At 37.4% G+C, this 18487-nt stretch overlaps 1 protein-coding gene across 1 annotated transcript; it reads left to right on the top strand.

Annotated features, from left to right (window-relative positions):
- The first annotated feature begins 6728 nt into the window (after positions 1–6728).
- On the top strand, positions 6729–7186 carry LOC131489753 (small ribosomal subunit protein uS8-like). The gene has a single exon (XM_058691704.1). The coding sequence runs from the start codon at positions 6763–6765 to the stop codon at positions 7153–7155; it is 393 nt and encodes a 130-aa protein (XP_058547687.1). The 5' UTR covers positions 6729–6762; the 3' UTR covers positions 7156–7186.
- Positions 7187–18487: the final 11301 nt, after the last annotated feature.

Raw genomic sequence — 18487 nt, 5'->3', positions numbered from 1 at the left:
TATCTAGCACAGGTGGAAATACATAAAGTAAAACTTTTATAAATAAAGGAAACATGATTAATCCAAGAATGCTGACAGAATTTAAGACACCTTGCTCAGATGTACACAAGGAAAATTAATAATAACTAAAGATTTAGGAAGATTTGAATAACCGAAATCACCACATACTGTAATCAATTCACAAATAATATTTATCATTTTCAAACGCTAATGGAACCTTTTAAAAACTGGACCAGGCATTAGGCCACAAAGAAAGAAAACAATTACACAAAGAAGGAAAGTATATGGTCCATCTCTTGCCCCAAATGCATCAAAAATTGTTGCACTATATGCTAACTAACTTGAATGTAAATTTTAAAAAATTAAAAATAAAACAAGTTAAAAATTTTTTTTAAAAATAGAGGCTAATCACAAAAACTTGTCTTTCCTATCTTGCCCCACCATCCCCAAGAAATATCCATCTTTCAAATCATACAAATGCTAACATTCTTTGAACATTTTTTTAATAATGAAAGTAAAACTAAAATTGCAGTTACTTAGGAATAAACAAAATGAAGGTAAAAAATGTTAGTGCAATTAATGCCTTTATTGGAACGTAATAAATATTTAAAACAAATGAAAGATAAATACAACCCAAGAATCAAGACATATAATTAAATAAAATCCTGAAATTTTCAAGAACTCAATACAGATGAAAGGAGAAATCAATGAAACACAAAACGTGGAAAAAATGAAAACTGGATCCTATGAAAAACCAAGAGTCTTTGAGAAGTCTGATCATAAGGAAAGTCTGATCATAATGTATACAACATTAGGGGTGAACCTGGTATGTGAAAAAAATAGAAAAAAAAAGAAAACAATAGGAAAATAGAAAAAAAAGGTGGGGAGACTTCAGCCTCAAAATAGATTCGAATAAACAGTTCGAGGATGGGCAATCCTAATGTTAAGATTTCCTAAACGATATAAAAAAGGAAAGAAGCTCAGGGGTTGCCACTGTCTCCTAACAAGTAATGAAGCTGAAACTGACTGAAAAATCGACAAACTTCCTGAGATCTGGAGAAGTCAGGTCACAGGGCACACGGCTGTCCCTAAAACTGGAGAGTCAGACAGGCAGATTCAGAGAATCACTACAGACCAGAGCAGAAATTGCTGTGGGAACCAGTGCCTGGAAAGGAAAACCGGAATGGTAATTGATGAGTTCATACAATTAAAGAGGCTCAGTGTGGCCAGGTCTGAGTTAAAAACTCAATGGGGAATCTAGTCACTAGGGGACCCTAGTACTTTTGTGAGTTTTACCTCCTCGAGTTCTACCATATTCTCACAATGTATATTGAAGAAAAATATATTGAGAGGCACAAATAATTAATAAACTATAAAAATTTGGTAACTGGACTTAACGGGGGATAATTTCATAGTATATGGAAATGTAAAATCACTGTGATATTCATCTGAAAATAATAGGACATTGAATGTCAGTTATACTTCAATTAAACCCACGTGCGTGCGTGCGTGCACGCACACACACACATAAGCTTAAAGTGGTGTGTCGGGGCGCCTGGGTGGCTCAGTCGGATAAGCGACCGACTTCGGCTCAGGTCATGATCTCGCCGTCCGTGGGTTCCAGCCCCGCGTCGGGCTCTGTGCTGACAGCTCAGAGCCTGGAGCCTGTTTCAGATTCTGTGTCTCCTTCTCTCTGTGACCCTCCCCCGTTCATGCTCTGTCTCTCTCTGTCTCAAAAATAAATAAACATTAAAAAAAATTTTAAAAAAAATTAAAAAAAAATAAAGTGGTGTGTCAAGACAAGAGGGGCAAATCATCAATATTTTTCTTTATACCTACAACACACAGGCAGGAGCTTTAAAAATGAAGCTTGCATTTAGCAAAACAAAAATTTTAAACTCCAAAATAAATACGTAAAAGTATAAAGATGAGCAATAAAACTTGACAAAACATCAACAAGGGCAAGAGCCGATCTGGGTTCACCTCCCTCACTATCTAATCTTTTAGCACGTTCTCAACTTTCCCTTCCGAAGGATTCTGGGCTCCAGTCTTTCTGAATCTCCATCACCCCTCCCCTAGGCCCAGCCAGTCTTCTCTGCCATCTGAGCCTCAGCAATAGTGAAGGAGGATGGACTGAGGCACTCTTCCCTCTTCCTCCCTCCATTTTCCACGCGGAGATTTTGGATCCCCCAAACTGCGTACAATAAAAAGTAGTCCCTACTTTTTTTCCCAGTCGCTGGAGGTTTGGATTCTCAGATCTGCCCTTTAAATTATTTGCTTGCGTTTGTTAATCTGTGCTATGAGAGAAGGTTCTACATTTATCATTTCCATTTTCATATCCAACTGCCATCATTGGAACAGTCCATCTTTGCCTACTGATTTGGGATGCCTTTTCATTCTGGAATCTGTTTTCTGTTCCATAATGATCTATTCCTCCATTCTCATGCAGCAGGCACTGCACTGTGTGTGTGTGTGTGTGTGTGTGTGTGTGTGTGTGTGTGTGCATTATAGCTATGGTATTTTGGATAACAGATTGGGCAACTGCTTTTCATTGACAAAGAGATATGGTGAGACAAGAGATTGTTTGGAAAACAAGCAACTTCTTTTGGGTTTTAGAGATTTAGAAAGAAAACTCAGTGGGCTTCAGGAAGCTGTTAGAATGCTATAGCATCAGCTCATACAAAAAAAATTACTCATTAAATCTTAAGTGCCTTGAAACCATAATTTAAAAGACTTATTTCGACTCCTTTAAATTCCCAGGACAGCCAAATTTAAATTTTTATCCTTAGGTGATTGTCGAGGTAAGAGTATCATTCGTTAATCCAAAATATTTTCAGCAAGGATCCCAAACAAACCAACAGGTAAATACACAGTACATAGTTCTACCTGGTTCGGAGCTGTTTTATGGCATTATTACCTATAATTCCCTCCTGTTTCTACTAGTGAATTAATTAGCATTCTCCCATAGATATTCATCAAATCTTGAGTTGGGGCAAGCAGTAAGCATTAAAAAGAAAACAACAGAAGACAAATATTTGCATGTAAAACATCTGCTTTGTCAGCACTAGGATTCTAGCTGTGTTAATTTAGCAATAACAATATAGCCTACAGAAGCTTTATCAGTATGGTTTGTATATTGAGGTTAATGCCCTTGCAAATGAGTTTATATTTACATATTCTATGTTGTGGGAGTTTTAGACCATTCTTCAAAAAATATTAGGTATTGGTAGCTAAAGTGATTTTGTGATACTTGAATTAAAATAACATGAAATGTTATACCAATCATTATGCTAAATTTGTATTCCATTCAATACGGTAGAACAGTGAGTTAAAGACTGGATAATAGAAGTATAATGAATAACACACCTAGCTAGGATTTATTTTATTTGGACAGAATTCTGTAAAGGGCACTGCTTGTCTATTCTTATTCATGACTGATATAGGAAACCTGGCCATAATGTTAAAACAAATTCTACCTCAGAATGCCTTCATGGCCACGTTCAAAATTACAGAGGTAGGATTATTTTACCTGTGACTGTATCACGATTACAGTGAGATGATTTCCAATAAATGAAGCCAAATTTTGGGAAGAGTTCTATGTACAATTTAGTTCATGCTACAGCAGCCTAAATATAAATAAATATAATCAATACTGTAACAGAAGAGTAAGGTCAAACGTTTCCAATTAACCATCCCTAACAGAACTGGTGTTACTGTTATGTTTTGTGATCAAGACAATTGTTATTTTATGTTCCTAGCTGGAACTATTCAATTTTTTTCTGGTCTGCCAACCCCTGATATATTTTTCACTAAAATGTTTATCCTTAATCCAAGACCTTTACTATTGTTTAATTACATGTTATTGTTTGGTGATAGACTTATTAAAAGTACAGTCATTAATACTATCTTTTTGTTTTCTGCTGAAGGCTTTCCTTCCCTCCAAGTATTCTGCTTAATGTCCACTATTGGTTTTTTTAACAGAAATGGCTTTTTTTTTTAAATAGAAATATGCCCATGTTCTTTGTTGTATCTTTCTCTGTCACTTAGTGTTGCTTTCTATTGTACATGATGCTGGGGAGAGTTTATAGAATCTGCTTTCTTCACAGAAGAGTCATTTTCTCACTGAACTGACAGTGAACTCATATCAGGTATTTTGTGTGACACAGCTCCACAATTCCTGCCTGTGGGTGACAAAGCCTTCATGCACACCAGGGGCCCACAACCTGTTTCCTACCATGACGACAATAAAGATATAGCAAAGCACTGACCCCAGCACATGTCCATCCAGTCTGGTAGTAATGAAACGCTCCCCTGGCAGAATTTTTGGAGTGCTATTCTGTAGATACTTTGGTAACACATCCCAGAGATTAAAGAAAGGTCTTGATTGTGGGCAAAGCACAATTTTAAATTATGGAACTAGACTGTGTACTCCAAATTCATGCTTGACATTATGAACATGAATACCATATTTATGGATTCAAAGGAGAATCAAATTCCTCCTCTGAATCATTGACAAATATTTTTCAGAACCCCAAAAGCAAAAGACCTGGTGGCTCAGGTGGTTAAGCATCTGAGTTTGGCTCAGGTCATGATCTTCCAGTTTGTGATTTGAGCCCTGAGTCAGGCTCTATGCTGACAGCTCAGAGCCTGGATCCTGCTTCAGATTCTGTGTCTCCCTTTCCCTTTGCCCCTTCCCCACTGGCGCTCTGTCTCTCTCTCTCTCTCTCTCTGTCAAAAATAAACATTAAAAATTTTTTTAAAAAAAGATGTGATATAAAAATCATGTTTTTATCAGTCTCTGTAAGGGATTTCACTCCAATGCCAACCGAATATTCCACGTATTCATTCTTCCTCTATGAAATGTCCACATACATTGGACTTCTCTAGGCTTTTTTTTCTCCTTTTCATTCTATGGACCACTAGGGAGGAGAACTCCTATGTTCAATTCTTTCATTGTGTGTTTACCTGAGGAATCTCAGAAAGAGTTTTATATTGTTTTCTCTGAATAGGTCAAAGGATTAGGTCACAATGTGGAACTCCAAGGTCTAGAATAAAAGCCACTAAGTTCAGTTCATGCAGCAAAGATGATCTGGATAAAAAGTCTTTTCCTTATACTTATTCTGAATTGTTTTTGGCTATTTTTCTCCATAAAAATATTTCCATTTGTTGACCTGTGCAACTTAAACTCTTTTCCTTCATACTTATAATTACAGATGCTGTAATGTTACATTTGCAAATGTTGGCTGACACCTTTAAATTAATTTAAGGAGCACACCTGTCATTTTATTTTTAATCCTTTCTCCAGAAGCTCCGTGTGTGGCTAAATCTGATGGTGTTAATGTCTGCTGTGTGCAAAAGGTTAAAAGAGTCCTCCAAAGTAAATGGCTGTTCTTAAAATAAGATTATGTTATTTCCATATACCGTTCCTTTTTTTAAAAGAGGCAGCAGAGATTGTGTTTGGATTTTAATAAACAAGTGGACTTCATTGTAATCAGTTTGAACAACTTAGAGCAATTGTTCTATGACAATTTCATGTATTTTATTGATTTTGTACAAACAGCAATTCGAGTGACTTCTATATTCAATACTGTGTTAGAGAAGACACAATGTTTACTTGGCACCTCCAACTTCATATTAATATCCGCTGATAAGAGAGTAGATAACTTTTACTAAGAGATAACATAGCTATATGAAAGTGAGAATTAATGCTGAAACTCTCCTTGGCAAACATGTTGATAAAAAAGCGAATATCCGATATATAACAGACGGGAAAAAATCAAGATGATTCAGAATCTCAAATGCAGAAAGAGTTGGGAAGGTTGTAGGCATTGTCTAGAAAGTTTAGTGCCAAATGGGCTTTACTGGATAAAAATTGAGAGAAATACTTGATTTCACATCAAACTATAATCTTCCTGTGAATTAGAAACTAAATGTGTATTTCTCTTACTCATAGATGTAAACAGTCATGGAGTAGTTAGTTACCATTCTCAAATGCTACCAAAGCGAACCACCTAAGATAGGTTTTCTTTTGCTACCTGGGGCGTTGGTGTCTAGAAGGTATGACAGGTAGATAAGAAAGTTGACAAGGGGAAAATCATGTATCAAAAAATATTGAGTAATAAGTATTTCCAAAGCGATGAGAAAGGGAATCTTTTCAAGAAATTTCTAATCCAATAAAAAAAAATCTACAGATACGATTAGATACATATAATTATAAATGAATAGGTTAAGTGATGGCTATGAATTGTCACGATGGGAGGGAATGGGACATGATATGAGCTAGAAACCAGAAAGGGTTAACAGAGGAAGGTGAGTGCAAATGGCCCTGGATGAGGCAACAATCAAGTGTGCAAAAATCGGAGAGCCTGAGGCAATCACACCAGATGAGCCCTGGAAAATAAGAATATGGGGGTGTTGTAGGAAGCAGTACAGTTGAGCTAAAATGGACAGTCTTTAAAGAGGAATAATAGAGTATAAATCTGAAATTAAGAAATCAAACACCCAGGACAAAACATGGAATGGTTAAACTAACAACCAGGTTAAAAGTTTGTACTTTGTTAAACACACACACACACACACACACACACACACACACACACGATTCAGGATACTTGAAAAGATTTTCAAGTGAGAGTAGTAGAGTATTAAATGGATTTACATGGGGAAAAGACCAGAATACAAGAGGCCTGTTAGGAAAAAGTTAACTTAGAAGGAGATTTCAGCCCTCCCGTCCTCTTTCCGGCATCTTTCCGTGCCACCATAATGGTGGGTATGAATATCTTGACAGATGCTCTCAAGACCATTAACAATGCTGAGAAGAGAGGCAAATGCCAGGTTCTTATTAGGCCATGCTCCAAAGTCATCATCAGATTTCTGACTGTGATGATCAAGCATGGTTACACTGGTGAAGTTGAAATCATCGGTGATCACAGAGCTCGGAAAATTGTTGAGAACCTCACAGGCAGGTTAAACAAGTGTGGAGTGATCAGCCCCAGGTTTGATGTACAACTCAAAGATCTAGAAAAATGGCAGAATGATCTGCTCCCGTCCCGCCAGTTTGGTTTCATTGTACTGACAACCTCAGCTGGCATCATGGACCATGAAGAAGCCAGACGAAAACACACAGGAGGGAAAATCCTGGGATTCTTTTTGTAGGGATATAATACATTCGTACAAACAAAATGCCTCACTGGGGGAAAAAAAAGAAGGAGTTTGAAAGATAAGTTGTTCTTTAGTATCTAAATACTTTCCCTACATGCTTCATACATACTTCCCATACATACAGGGAACAGAAAAGTTAAAGGAAATATGGTATCAGCCATAGTCTTAGAATGTAGAGTGTCGTAAAGATTGATGTCATTTATTTACAAATAGAAAACTTTAAACCTGTGCTATTTTTCATATATAAAAGTAATAAGCAAAAGAAACCGGCATAGTCTGAATGGATTCATATTTTCTATAATCATCTTATTCCAATGAAGCCATTGAGAAACTGGAAATGTTGTCTGTAATCCAAAGACTAAATGTATGTTTAAATTAACCAGAACAGATTATGATTCTTCAGTGCAAGAGAATATGTGCAATCTAAATATTTTCTTTGCAATTTTTGTCTAATTTATTTGCCTATTTATTAGTTTTGAGGGGAGAAGTTTTGAACGACAGTAGCATATGCATGTTTCTGAAAATTTAGTAACTTGTGCAGTTTGAGAATGGAAGTCAATAAAAAAATGATAGTTTCCAACAGCAGCAACTTTTATTAACTCTGAAGCTAGATCATGTTTGTTTGTTTTTTTTTTTTTAACATAGCTCCAAAATTAAAGATACTTTCTTGGCAAGTTCTAGTTTCAGATTGATGTTTAATTAGTCTTAATCATTCAAACAGCTTAAACCAAATGCAATCTACTCACTTATTAGGTGAATTACAGCAGTATACTACAGGGCATTTTTGTCATATTTGACACATGTACAGATGTGACTGATTTGGCATGAGTCAGATAAATATTTTTTTTTAAGAATTATTTTCACCCAGTGGGAAATTGCTTCAAAAATTTGAAACTATTGGGAACATGTAAGTGTACTACCTAGGCTGAAATCAGCTGACACAGGCAAGAGACCATATGCCTTTGTGTTCACACAGTATTTAAAACTTTACAAAGCCAGCTGGCTTTATCTCATAATTTAATTACATATAAAAATGTTGAGCTAAATACTGCGATGCTTGCCAAAAATTGCTTTACATATCTTCACCCCCCTTAGCTCCATGTTATTGAATTTACATGTTTCATAACTCCTACCCTTAAATTTCTTCTTTTTTTTCAATATTAGTCTTTTAATAAAATATTACTTTGCCTAATATATTTTATTCTGCCAGGTAAATTAGTGTGGATGTTCTTTGCCTGATAAAGCAAAATGATTTTCTGAGGGTTAGGAGGTTAGGGTGCCAACCCCCTACACAATCGAAATCTATATATAAATTTGACCCCCCCAAAACTTAACTACTAATAGCCTGTTGACCAGAAGCCTTACCAATATAATAAACAATCAATTAACACATATTTTTATGTTATGTGTATTATATACTGTATTCTTACAAAGGAAATGTTAAAAAAAATCATGATAAAGAGAAAATACATTTACAGTACTGTGCCGTGTTTGTTTCAAAAATCCATGTATGCCTGGACCCAGGCAGTTCAAACCAATGTTGTTCAAGGTCAGCTGTATGAATACATATGTGAAGCAAGGAAAGAAAGGGGGTTCCATATTCCAACAAAAGCCATTACAATTTAAAGGTATAATATTTGACAACAACAAAAACTCCTATTTGATAATAAGGGAGATATATGTTAATGGAATGCATATCTCAGAATTTCTATCGTATTAATGCCTATTTTCTTCTCAGTACTTCAAAAGTATGGCTGAATTTTGAATGAAGAGAGATGTCTTTGTTTGATAGATGCACCTCTGTTACCTAGTCTTTTCTTTTTAGTTACCTTTTTTTCCAGTAAGATATTATGCCACACTTTTTAACATTTTTAAAAATCAACATTTTCTGTCCCAGATGCTATGATTCTATAAGTTTCTTTAAAAATGACCTTTGGGGGCGCCTGGGTGGCTCAGTCGGTTAAGCGTCCGCCTTCAGCTCAGGTCACGATCTCGCGGTCCGTGAGTTCGAGCCCCGCGTCGGGCTCTGGGCTGATGGCTCAGAGCCTGGAGCCTGCTTCCGATTCTGTGTCTCCCTCTCTCTCTGCCCCTCCCCCGTTCATGCTCTGTCTCTCTCTGTCTCAAAAATAAATAAAACGTTAAAAAAAAAATTTAAAAATGACCTTTGGCCATGGAAGACAAATGTACTATTAATAGCAAAATGAATGATTTTCTTTGTTTTATTCTCTTAAATATTTGAAAACATTTTCATTTTCTCACAAAATTATATTTTAAAAGAACTCTGGATCCTTAATATCTTCACACCATGGGAAGAAAACTACTTTCATACACTAAAGTCATGCATAATTCATTTATGCTAGAGAAAATGATCATGAACAGCATTTACAAAATAAATGGAAAGTGTTTTAATGAGCACATAAAAATGTTTACTTTATAAAAACAAAGTTATAATTTTATATTTGCGTGATTTTAGGAGTGCTTAATTTAAATGAATCAATTATGGAGACTTGAGTAGGAAACTCCCTTTGGATAGATGTATTGTCCATATTATTTTATCTAAAATCATATATTTAATTTATGGGGGAGATACTACAATTTCAGAATTCAAAGAAAAATGCTCACTCTGTTTTTCTAGAACACCCTTTTTTTTTTTTAAGTCTTCCCTCTACTTTCACTGCCTGGATACTTAAAACCAAACATTGCTCTACTACCAAAAGTACTACTCTGCAGTCAGTCAATTAAAATAGGTTCATGGATTGAAAACTGGCTCTTACACTGTTTCTTTATTATTCAGCTTTCCCAACTTCCAGTCATCGCCCAACCGGGCTATTCACTATTTTTATATTTCTGTGCTTTTCCATCTACAGTTTTCTTTCAGGCATGGAAAGTTCTCCTTTCCGCCCCCCCCTTCCCCCCAAGACATTGTGCAGCATCCATTTCAACCAATTTCAAGCCATTTCTCTTTGAAAAAAGTATTTTCAATGCCATTTTCCCTTGAATAATCTCTCCTCATTGAATCCAGCTCTTTTTGTCTCCACTGCTCATTTGGGAATTTGTTTTTCTCTGTTATTGTTGGAACTAGATGCTCTTTACCTGACTGTATGTCCTAGAACAGAGGAGCCATGTCTCTTGCTGTCTTCTATTGGCCACTCTTGATATAGGCTTATGTGGTAAAGTGTTGTTACTTAATTGCTGGATCTAAATTTCAGTGAATAGTTTTATTGTTCCAGTTATGCTTCAGCGGATATTCCCCTACCTAGATGTCAGAGTCATTACATATGGAGAGAGGGATTTACCTTTGCCATGTTACCTGCATATGCAATGTTCTTGGGATGGCCTTTCAAAAACTGGGCACCCATGTGTTATCCCAGAGAACTGTTCATGGAAACTTGACCTTATTCTCCATAACCAATTTTGGAAAGTGATGATTATTGTATAAAATGGTTATCTGATACGCTGAGACATAACACATTACTAACATATATAGAATACAAAAATATCTGTATCTATAGATATATAGACTTATACATCTATGTATAATACATATGTATCTGTATTTACAGACCCCTATGTATAGGGAGAGACAGAGATAGTGTATGCATATAAATATACATTTTAGGTGGGAAATGGACTTGGATGAGAAAACAAACTAACTTAGTGAGATTTCAGACCTGCAATAAAATGTTTCATTCTTTTCTGAATGTTAATTTAAACAGCATTACTCCTTGAGATATCGTAAAACAAAACAAAAACCCAAATAAACTTAACTAGAATAAAGCATGTAATGCCATTTTCCACTGTAAAGCACTATAAAATGATGGTGATTATTATTTTCTTATCTTTTGCCTGAGGTTTAAGTTGGATACAATGATGACATTACTACTACTACGTAAGTTAGGGACAATGTTCTGTAACTAAAAGGAGACTCAAAATGCTTATAATATCTAGTGTCTTCTTACAAATCACTTTTTCCCCGGGGCGCCTGGGTGGCGCAGTCGGTTAAGCGTCCGACTTCAGCCAGGTCACGATCTCGCGGTCCGTGAGTTCGAGCCCCGCGTCGGGCTCTGGGCTGATGGCTCGGAGCCTGGAGCCTGTTTCCGATTCTGTGTCTCCCTCTCTCTCTGCCCCTCCCCCGGTCATGCTCTGTCTCTCTCTGTCCCAAAAATAAATAAAAAGCGTTGGGAAAAAAAAATTAAAAAAAAAAAACAAACAAATCACTTTATCCCCGCATGATTTAGTTATGGCTGAGAGGTTTAGGGAGACATTCTCAGGATCAGAGAAAATGAGTGATAGTTTCAAATTCTAATGCTACTACTTAAGTTTAATAAACCATCTGAATCTCCATCTCTTCATCTAGAAAATGTAAGTAAAACCAGCTGGCATGCTTGTGAGACCAAAGATAAGGTATAAAAACACCTGGCAGAGTGTGTGTGTGTTTAAGAGACATTTAACAATTGGGAACTATTGATAGTGTTAGCATCATCTTTTGAGAATAAATATATTAGTTTACACCTCTATGTTTTAGCACGCCAAATATTATATACCATATAATTTTTTCTCTTATTTTATCCAATATCTATGATGAAATCTAATTCATCAACATGTCGATTTGATTTCTAGAGGTCTTTAACATGGTGGTATTTCAAACTTTATATTCTGCAAATTACATCCTTCTAAATTAAATGCACTTTATGCTGATTTAGCATATTGAAATTTTATGTTTAAGTGATAAACCAAAATAGTCTGTTCAGGAGTTATAGGATAATGACTGATTTTATGATTTCATTCAGCTTCCAAATGCCTACGTTCATTACGTGTCAGGCACTCTGCTAGGTAATGGGGACACAGGCATGAAAACCACTAAACTCTTGCCTTTAGGTGTATCTCAGTCTTTGGGGAAAGAAAGGGAAAAGAAAACAGTGCATTTATGAATAACATCTTAAAAGTCTGGACAGTGTATCATGAGGGCCCAGAGAAAGGAAGAGGCACATAGTCCTATAGGTATAGTTTGGGTGGAGGACCCCGTATAGTAGTTGATGCCTAAGGACCACATATTGTCAATCGGACAAGAAGTAGAAACATCCCAGCGCAGTTATATACCAGCACCAGTAGGATGAGAGGCCTTTCAACCAGATGTTATAGCAAAGAAATTTAAATGGCAATATTAAAAACAATCTAAAAATAAGAAGGCAATCTGAAAACAGATATCTTTCTCTTCGAGCCTCTCATCCAGGGTAATTGGAACTTAGGCTGAGTAAGAGTTGATAAAATACTGTCTTTGTTTTTATTTCCCCAACATGATGTAAGAAAACAATTATAAATCTATATTAACTCCTTTTACAACTAATGTGACATTATTACCCATTTGTGAAGTTTCAGCCCTTGATAAGTAATCGAAACATCTTTTTGAGACATAAGCTTTTATAGTTTATGCATGTGAGTATGCAAATGTATTTTATATGTATGTATGAAAGTAATTCAAGTCATCCTGAAAGCAAATTTTCTCTATACAAATTTATCTTCACAGAGGGAACAGTGCCCTCCCCTGCACAACATATTTGCTTCTTCAAGCCATCTTTCCTCTTATCTGAATGCGTGCACACCATGAATTCCCCTTTTTCTGTTCTGTTAACATGGCCAACCACTTGTACCATTTTGCATCTATTCATCAGATATTTGTGTTTGTCAATGACCTACTAATTAATGTGTAAAACATTCCGTTAGAGGTTGGGGCGGTGGGGGAGATGGATGGCTCAGCACGGAAGGGTGAAAAGGCAGTTGCCTAAAAATCATGTAGCAAATTACAAAGTTATAGGTAGAATAAAGGAAGTCAGGTTGGGTTTAGAGAAGTGAAGTGAAGGGGTGAAGAGGCATTTTCTGCCTGATCTTTTAATTTTTATTGCTAAGATTTTATCTATGTAAATGAAAAACATGAAGAAATCATTTTAAATCTAAAGTTTTTCCTCCCTTTAGAATTCTGCACAATGTGTTTCAGTAAGGGAATGAGTTATTAGTTGCTACATCTTCTCATGTTACAGGTTTGCATGGAAGTCCTAGGTTTGGTTCCACCCTATTAGGGATGCGGAAATCAGACAGGTGTATAGGGTTCTCCTTTCTTATGAACTAGTAGCTGCCATCATCAAAGCGAGAAGTGCCCTTCCTCAGCTAAGTCGAGGCAAAAACCTTCCTCAGCTAAGCAGATGGCAAAGCTCAGCCACTATGCTAACAGTCTGCAGATAAATGGCAGTCTTACTTGGCCAATCCATGCACTGCTGAAAATCAGGATCAGAAAAAATGGGCAAAGGACCTAGATAGACATTTTTCCAAAGAATACCTACAGATAGCCAACAGGCCATGACATGACATGAAAAGATGTTTAACATCACCAACAATCAGGGAAATGCAAATCAAAACCACAATGAGATATCACTTCACACCTGTCAGAATGGCTAATGTCAGAAAGACAATAAATGAGCATTGGCAAGGATGTGGAGAAAAGGGAACACTTGTGCACTGTTGATGGGAATGGAAATCGGTGCGACCACAATGGAAAACAGTATGGAGTCTCCTCAAAAAATTAAAAACACAACCACAAGAATACTGAACACTTCTACATATTTATCCAAAGAAAATAAAAACACTAACACAAAAAGGCACAAGATCACTTATAAGAGCCAAGATATGAAAGCAACCTAAGTGTCCATCGATAGATGAATAAAGAAAATGTCACACACACACACACACACACATACCAGAGTATTACTCAGCCATAAAAAAAATCAAAACTTGTCATTTGCAACAACATGGGTGGACCTACAGGGTATCATTCTAAGTGAAATAAATCAAATATATGTGGAGGATAAAAAACAAGACAAACAAAACAAAATAGAAACAAACTCATAAAAACAAACCAGTGGCTGCTGGAAGGGAAGGGAGTTGAGGGGGATGGACGAAACAGATGGAGGGATTAAGAGGTTCAATCTTCCAGTTATAAAATAAATAAGACACAGAGATGTAATGTACAGCGTAGGGAATATAGTCGATAGTATTGTACCAATGTTGAATGGTGACAGATGGTAACTAGACTTATTGTGGTGACCAACCATCTCCTAACATGTATAAATATCAAATCACTATGCTGTACAACTAAAACTAACCCAATATTCCTTCTCACTGTTAACAATTTTAAAGGTGTCAGCACTGTTCAATTATTTTCAGAATGTCCACTTCTTTTGAGATATACAAATTCCCTGAAAGCATCAGATAGCTAATAAAATTTTTTAGAAGGCTACACTCAGCAGAAGGTTGACTCAGTGAGAGCTGGGAGTGCAGCCCTTTTCCTAGCTCCTGGCAAGGTCTTACAGGTGTAGATATTTTCCTGCTCTCTGTCCTGCTTGAAATGAAGTAAGGTATTAATATCAAGCTATGTCTACAGTGTTTCAGTGAATCTGCATATTCATGCTAAATCCAATTCCAAATTCTGCCTCCACATATTTATCTATAAAGTGGCTGTGTGAGATGCCTGCATGTCTCTTCTCTTTTAAATTTTGCAGACAAGAAAGGATTAATGAACCTAACACTTCTCTCTCATACAGGGGTGAAATGGACTTTATAAAATCTTAGTGGGAGCCTCTCTGATTTATGAGAGCGAGGAAAACGTCCTCCATTAATGGCACAAGCCTTCTGAGTGTTCTGTCCAAAACCATTTAACCTCTGGCCTATCCCTGACATGCAGACTTGGGAGGAGCCGTGGGACCTGCAAGAGGACATTATTCCGAGCTAATTGAGAGAGGAACTGACTGGATTCTCCCCTGGCCTCATTATGAACAGGAACAGAGAGCCACTGTCAACGTGGTAAAGGTGAAGGGAGTCAAAAGGTCCTCTTGACCAAAAATCACTATCAAAATCCTCCTTTTGTTTTCACAAATTCCAACATCATTGGCCCTTTTAGGGACCTTGCGTACTATGTAGCTAGCTTAAGACGCTGTTTAAAAAGATAATGGATTTTCTCTCAAATTAGCTGAGATTGGTTTATCCAATTATTTATTGCTACAATCTGTAGGAGATCCTTGGAGAAATAAAATAAATGACAAGATAGTTTAGGTGATAGCATAGATAGCAAGTTCTCAAGAATACTGAACTTCATTGGAAAGGGTAAATGGTACAATTGCTAACCAGGGGAAAGCTTAGGGGAGAAAGTGAGTGAATTGGGAAGTATTTATGAGAGATGGATGAATTGTATGGAGAGGGTTGCATGTGTCAGTCATCGAGTGATAAGTCAGGGGTTTATCCCTTTTTTAAAAAGAGGTGAGTGAATACCACTGTCTCTACCACAGCTCATACTTCTTGGAAGAAGGAAAATGATTTCATAGATGCTTAAAATGAGAAAACCTTAAATCCTTTCTGCACACCCCCCGCCCCAACCCTACCCTCCTTAGTTTTTGGATCACCTGTATATGGCAAATATCACCTGTATATGGCAATGGGAAGTTACATTCCACTGTGACTGGTCTTCCTTAAACCAGCAGACGTGGGGTGGGCAGAAGAAAGCAGAGTTCGGGGCGCTTGGGTGTCTCAGTCGGTTGAGCGTCCGACTTTACTCAGGTCATGATCTCACAGCTCGTGAGCTCAAGCCCCGCGTCGGGCTCTGTGCTGATGGCTCAGAGCCTGGAGCCTGCTTTGGATTCTGTGTCTCCCTCTCTCTCTCTGCCCCTAACCCACTTGCATTCTTTCTCTCTCTCAAAAATGAACATAAACATTAATTTTTTTTTTAAAAAAGAAGAAAGCAGAAGTGCCAAGAGTAGGGGGCTGAGCCATAAGATCACCTTTTAAAAGCATAAAGGCCAACACTTCCTAAACACAGAACTTCAACCTTTTTTCTAACCCATAGCTTCTAAGGAGGAAACTACCTTCTAGAGGAATTACATCCTGTTCTTTATTCTTTATGCAGTGATTGTTTATTTAGTGTTAAATCATGTAAGATAGCGCAATAATACATTTACTTTAGTGAGAACTGAAAGGAATTACTTGTTAAACCAAGGGAATGATTTCTAGGGAAAAATGATAGTGGTTTTCTTAAATTAGATTTTTCTATTTGCTGAGCAGAACTTTAATTATGTATTTTTTAGTCGATAGTCAGCATCCTTTTCCATCCAGATTTTTAAGCACAGTTTAAAGATAACAGGATACTTATCTCCTGGCAGTGGCACTTTGAGAAGCTTAGCTTTTGTGCAGTTAGATTTTAAACCAGATATAAACATAGGGCAGTTTCCAGGGGAAAACGTGAGTATTCATAGTTCAAATATGAAATATTGATTCAAATGGGCATTGGTCATGTGTGGAAGTTTTACCTTGACCGGAAGAGCTTCTATTAAGCTCCCCTTCCTGTGTGAAGTGCTCCATAAACATGTGGTTATACATGCAAAGTGTGACCCTTGGATTATTATTATTATTATTATTATTATTATTTGAATTTTAACTAAAATAAACCTTGTAGTAGGGGTTGGAAGGATAAAAAGAGATAAGAGGGCCTCTGCCCTTGGATAGCCTCACATTCTAGAAGGAAAAATGGACACGAAAATATGTAATTTTAAACCAATAATGTAAATGAATTATCTGCAAAATGATAGAATCGCTAAGAAACTGAAAAGGCTAATTCTACCTAAGAGGGATAACAGGAAAGGCAGGCAGTGTCTATTTCCTGGGCCTATTGGAGAGACACTTCTTAGACACAGACAGAGACAAAAGTGTTAAAAGGTGTTCAACAGAAAAGCCTATGACTAAATTAGAAAATAACTGTTTAGTGAAATGCACACTGTGGGAAAAATGTGACAGAATCAGTGCAGTAGTTTCCTCGATAAAACAGGAGGAGAGATGGACACTGTAGCAGATGCCCCGGGAAATTTAAGGAAAGCAGATTTAGGGGCGCCTGGGTGGCTCAGTCGGTTGAGCATCTGACTTCGGCTCAGGTCATGGTCTCACGGTTCATGGGTTTGAGCCCCGCGTCGGGCTCTGTGCTCACAGCTCGGAGCCTGGAGCCCGCTTCGGATTCTGTGTCTCCCTCTCTCTCTGCCCCTCCCCCGCTCATGCTCGCTCGCTCTCTCTCTCTCTCTCTCTCTCAAAAATAAAATAAACATTAAGGAAATTTAAAGATAGCAGATTTAACATGACTGGAGAAAAACAAATTTCACATAGTGTCCTCAGTTACATCTTATTGGCTGGGTTGGCCGTGGGAACTGTCCTGTCTGCAGGCCATCACACCCCTGCAGAGGAATCCGGTGTGGAGGTGGCAGACAGCAGAGGGTGTTGAGTCTGATTAGCAGGTTAGGAACCCAGAAGCATCAAGTGAAGTCAAGAAATGCAGAAGGGTCCTGGTTTGAGAAGTCATGAACTACCTTTACACTCTGCCCCAGAACTTGCATTCTATCTAGGAGTACAGCAAGGAGCCATGGACCAGATTTAAGCAGCTGCAACAAATCAGACGTGATCTGTTGATCACTCTAAGAAAAGTATGCTTTGAAATGGGTTCTAAGCAAAAAAAAAAAAAAAAAAAAAAAGCATCTGAAAAGAAAGTGTGTTGCTGAGGTTTGATTTTAAAAACATTGTTAAAGTTTTTGTCCCGGGAAAGCTTAACCTTAAGGAATATTCGCCTTCCCAGGAGGGCCTCAACACTTGGGATATTTGTTTTTATGATACTAAAAAAAGAGCAGAGATCTCAGGGGTAGGGACATTTGCACACTGGCATGTTGCTGTAGAGAAAGAGGAAATCAATGGAGACGTAAGAGCTTCCGCTGATACCCTGGTTTTGAACTAGAATGAATGGTTAGATCACAATGGGATTAAAGCTAATATTAACAGTATATGATATTAATGTTATGATTATCATTGCTATAAATAATACCAATAACTTCATTAGTGACTCCTGCTATTGACAGGGAGTATGGCGTTTGCAGCACTAGAGGACCAGGACAGGGTCACATGGAGGAGAAAGCTGACTGTAAGAGATCAAAGCCCAGTTGCAAAGCGTTTCTCCCTGACTTTAAGTTCCAGCACCACTGAAGTGTTTGTTCTTACTGGATGGCTTGCTGTCATCTGGCTGTGCCTTTGATCGTGTTGCGCCCTCCACATTTTCATTCCCTATAGCCCATCCCCATCTAGTGCATTCTGACGCCTTGGTGACTCGTGAGAGGCTTTGCTTCTTGACATCACTTCTTCATAGAGTCTCCACCATTCCTCAGGCTGGCCGGTGCTCCCAGTCTATGGAGTGAGTATACTCACTTTCCCACACTGGAATTACGTTGTTTGCTTATGTGTTTGTCTGCCTTTC

Source organism: Neofelis nebulosa, chromosome 11, assembly GCF_028018385.1.
Source record: "Neofelis nebulosa isolate mNeoNeb1 chromosome 11, mNeoNeb1.pri, whole genome shotgun sequence".
Classification (NCBI taxonomy): domain Eukaryota; kingdom Metazoa; phylum Chordata; class Mammalia; order Carnivora; family Felidae; genus Neofelis; species Neofelis nebulosa.
Note: the sequence above shows the minus strand (reverse complement) of the source record. Positions and strands in the feature narration are given on the sequence as shown.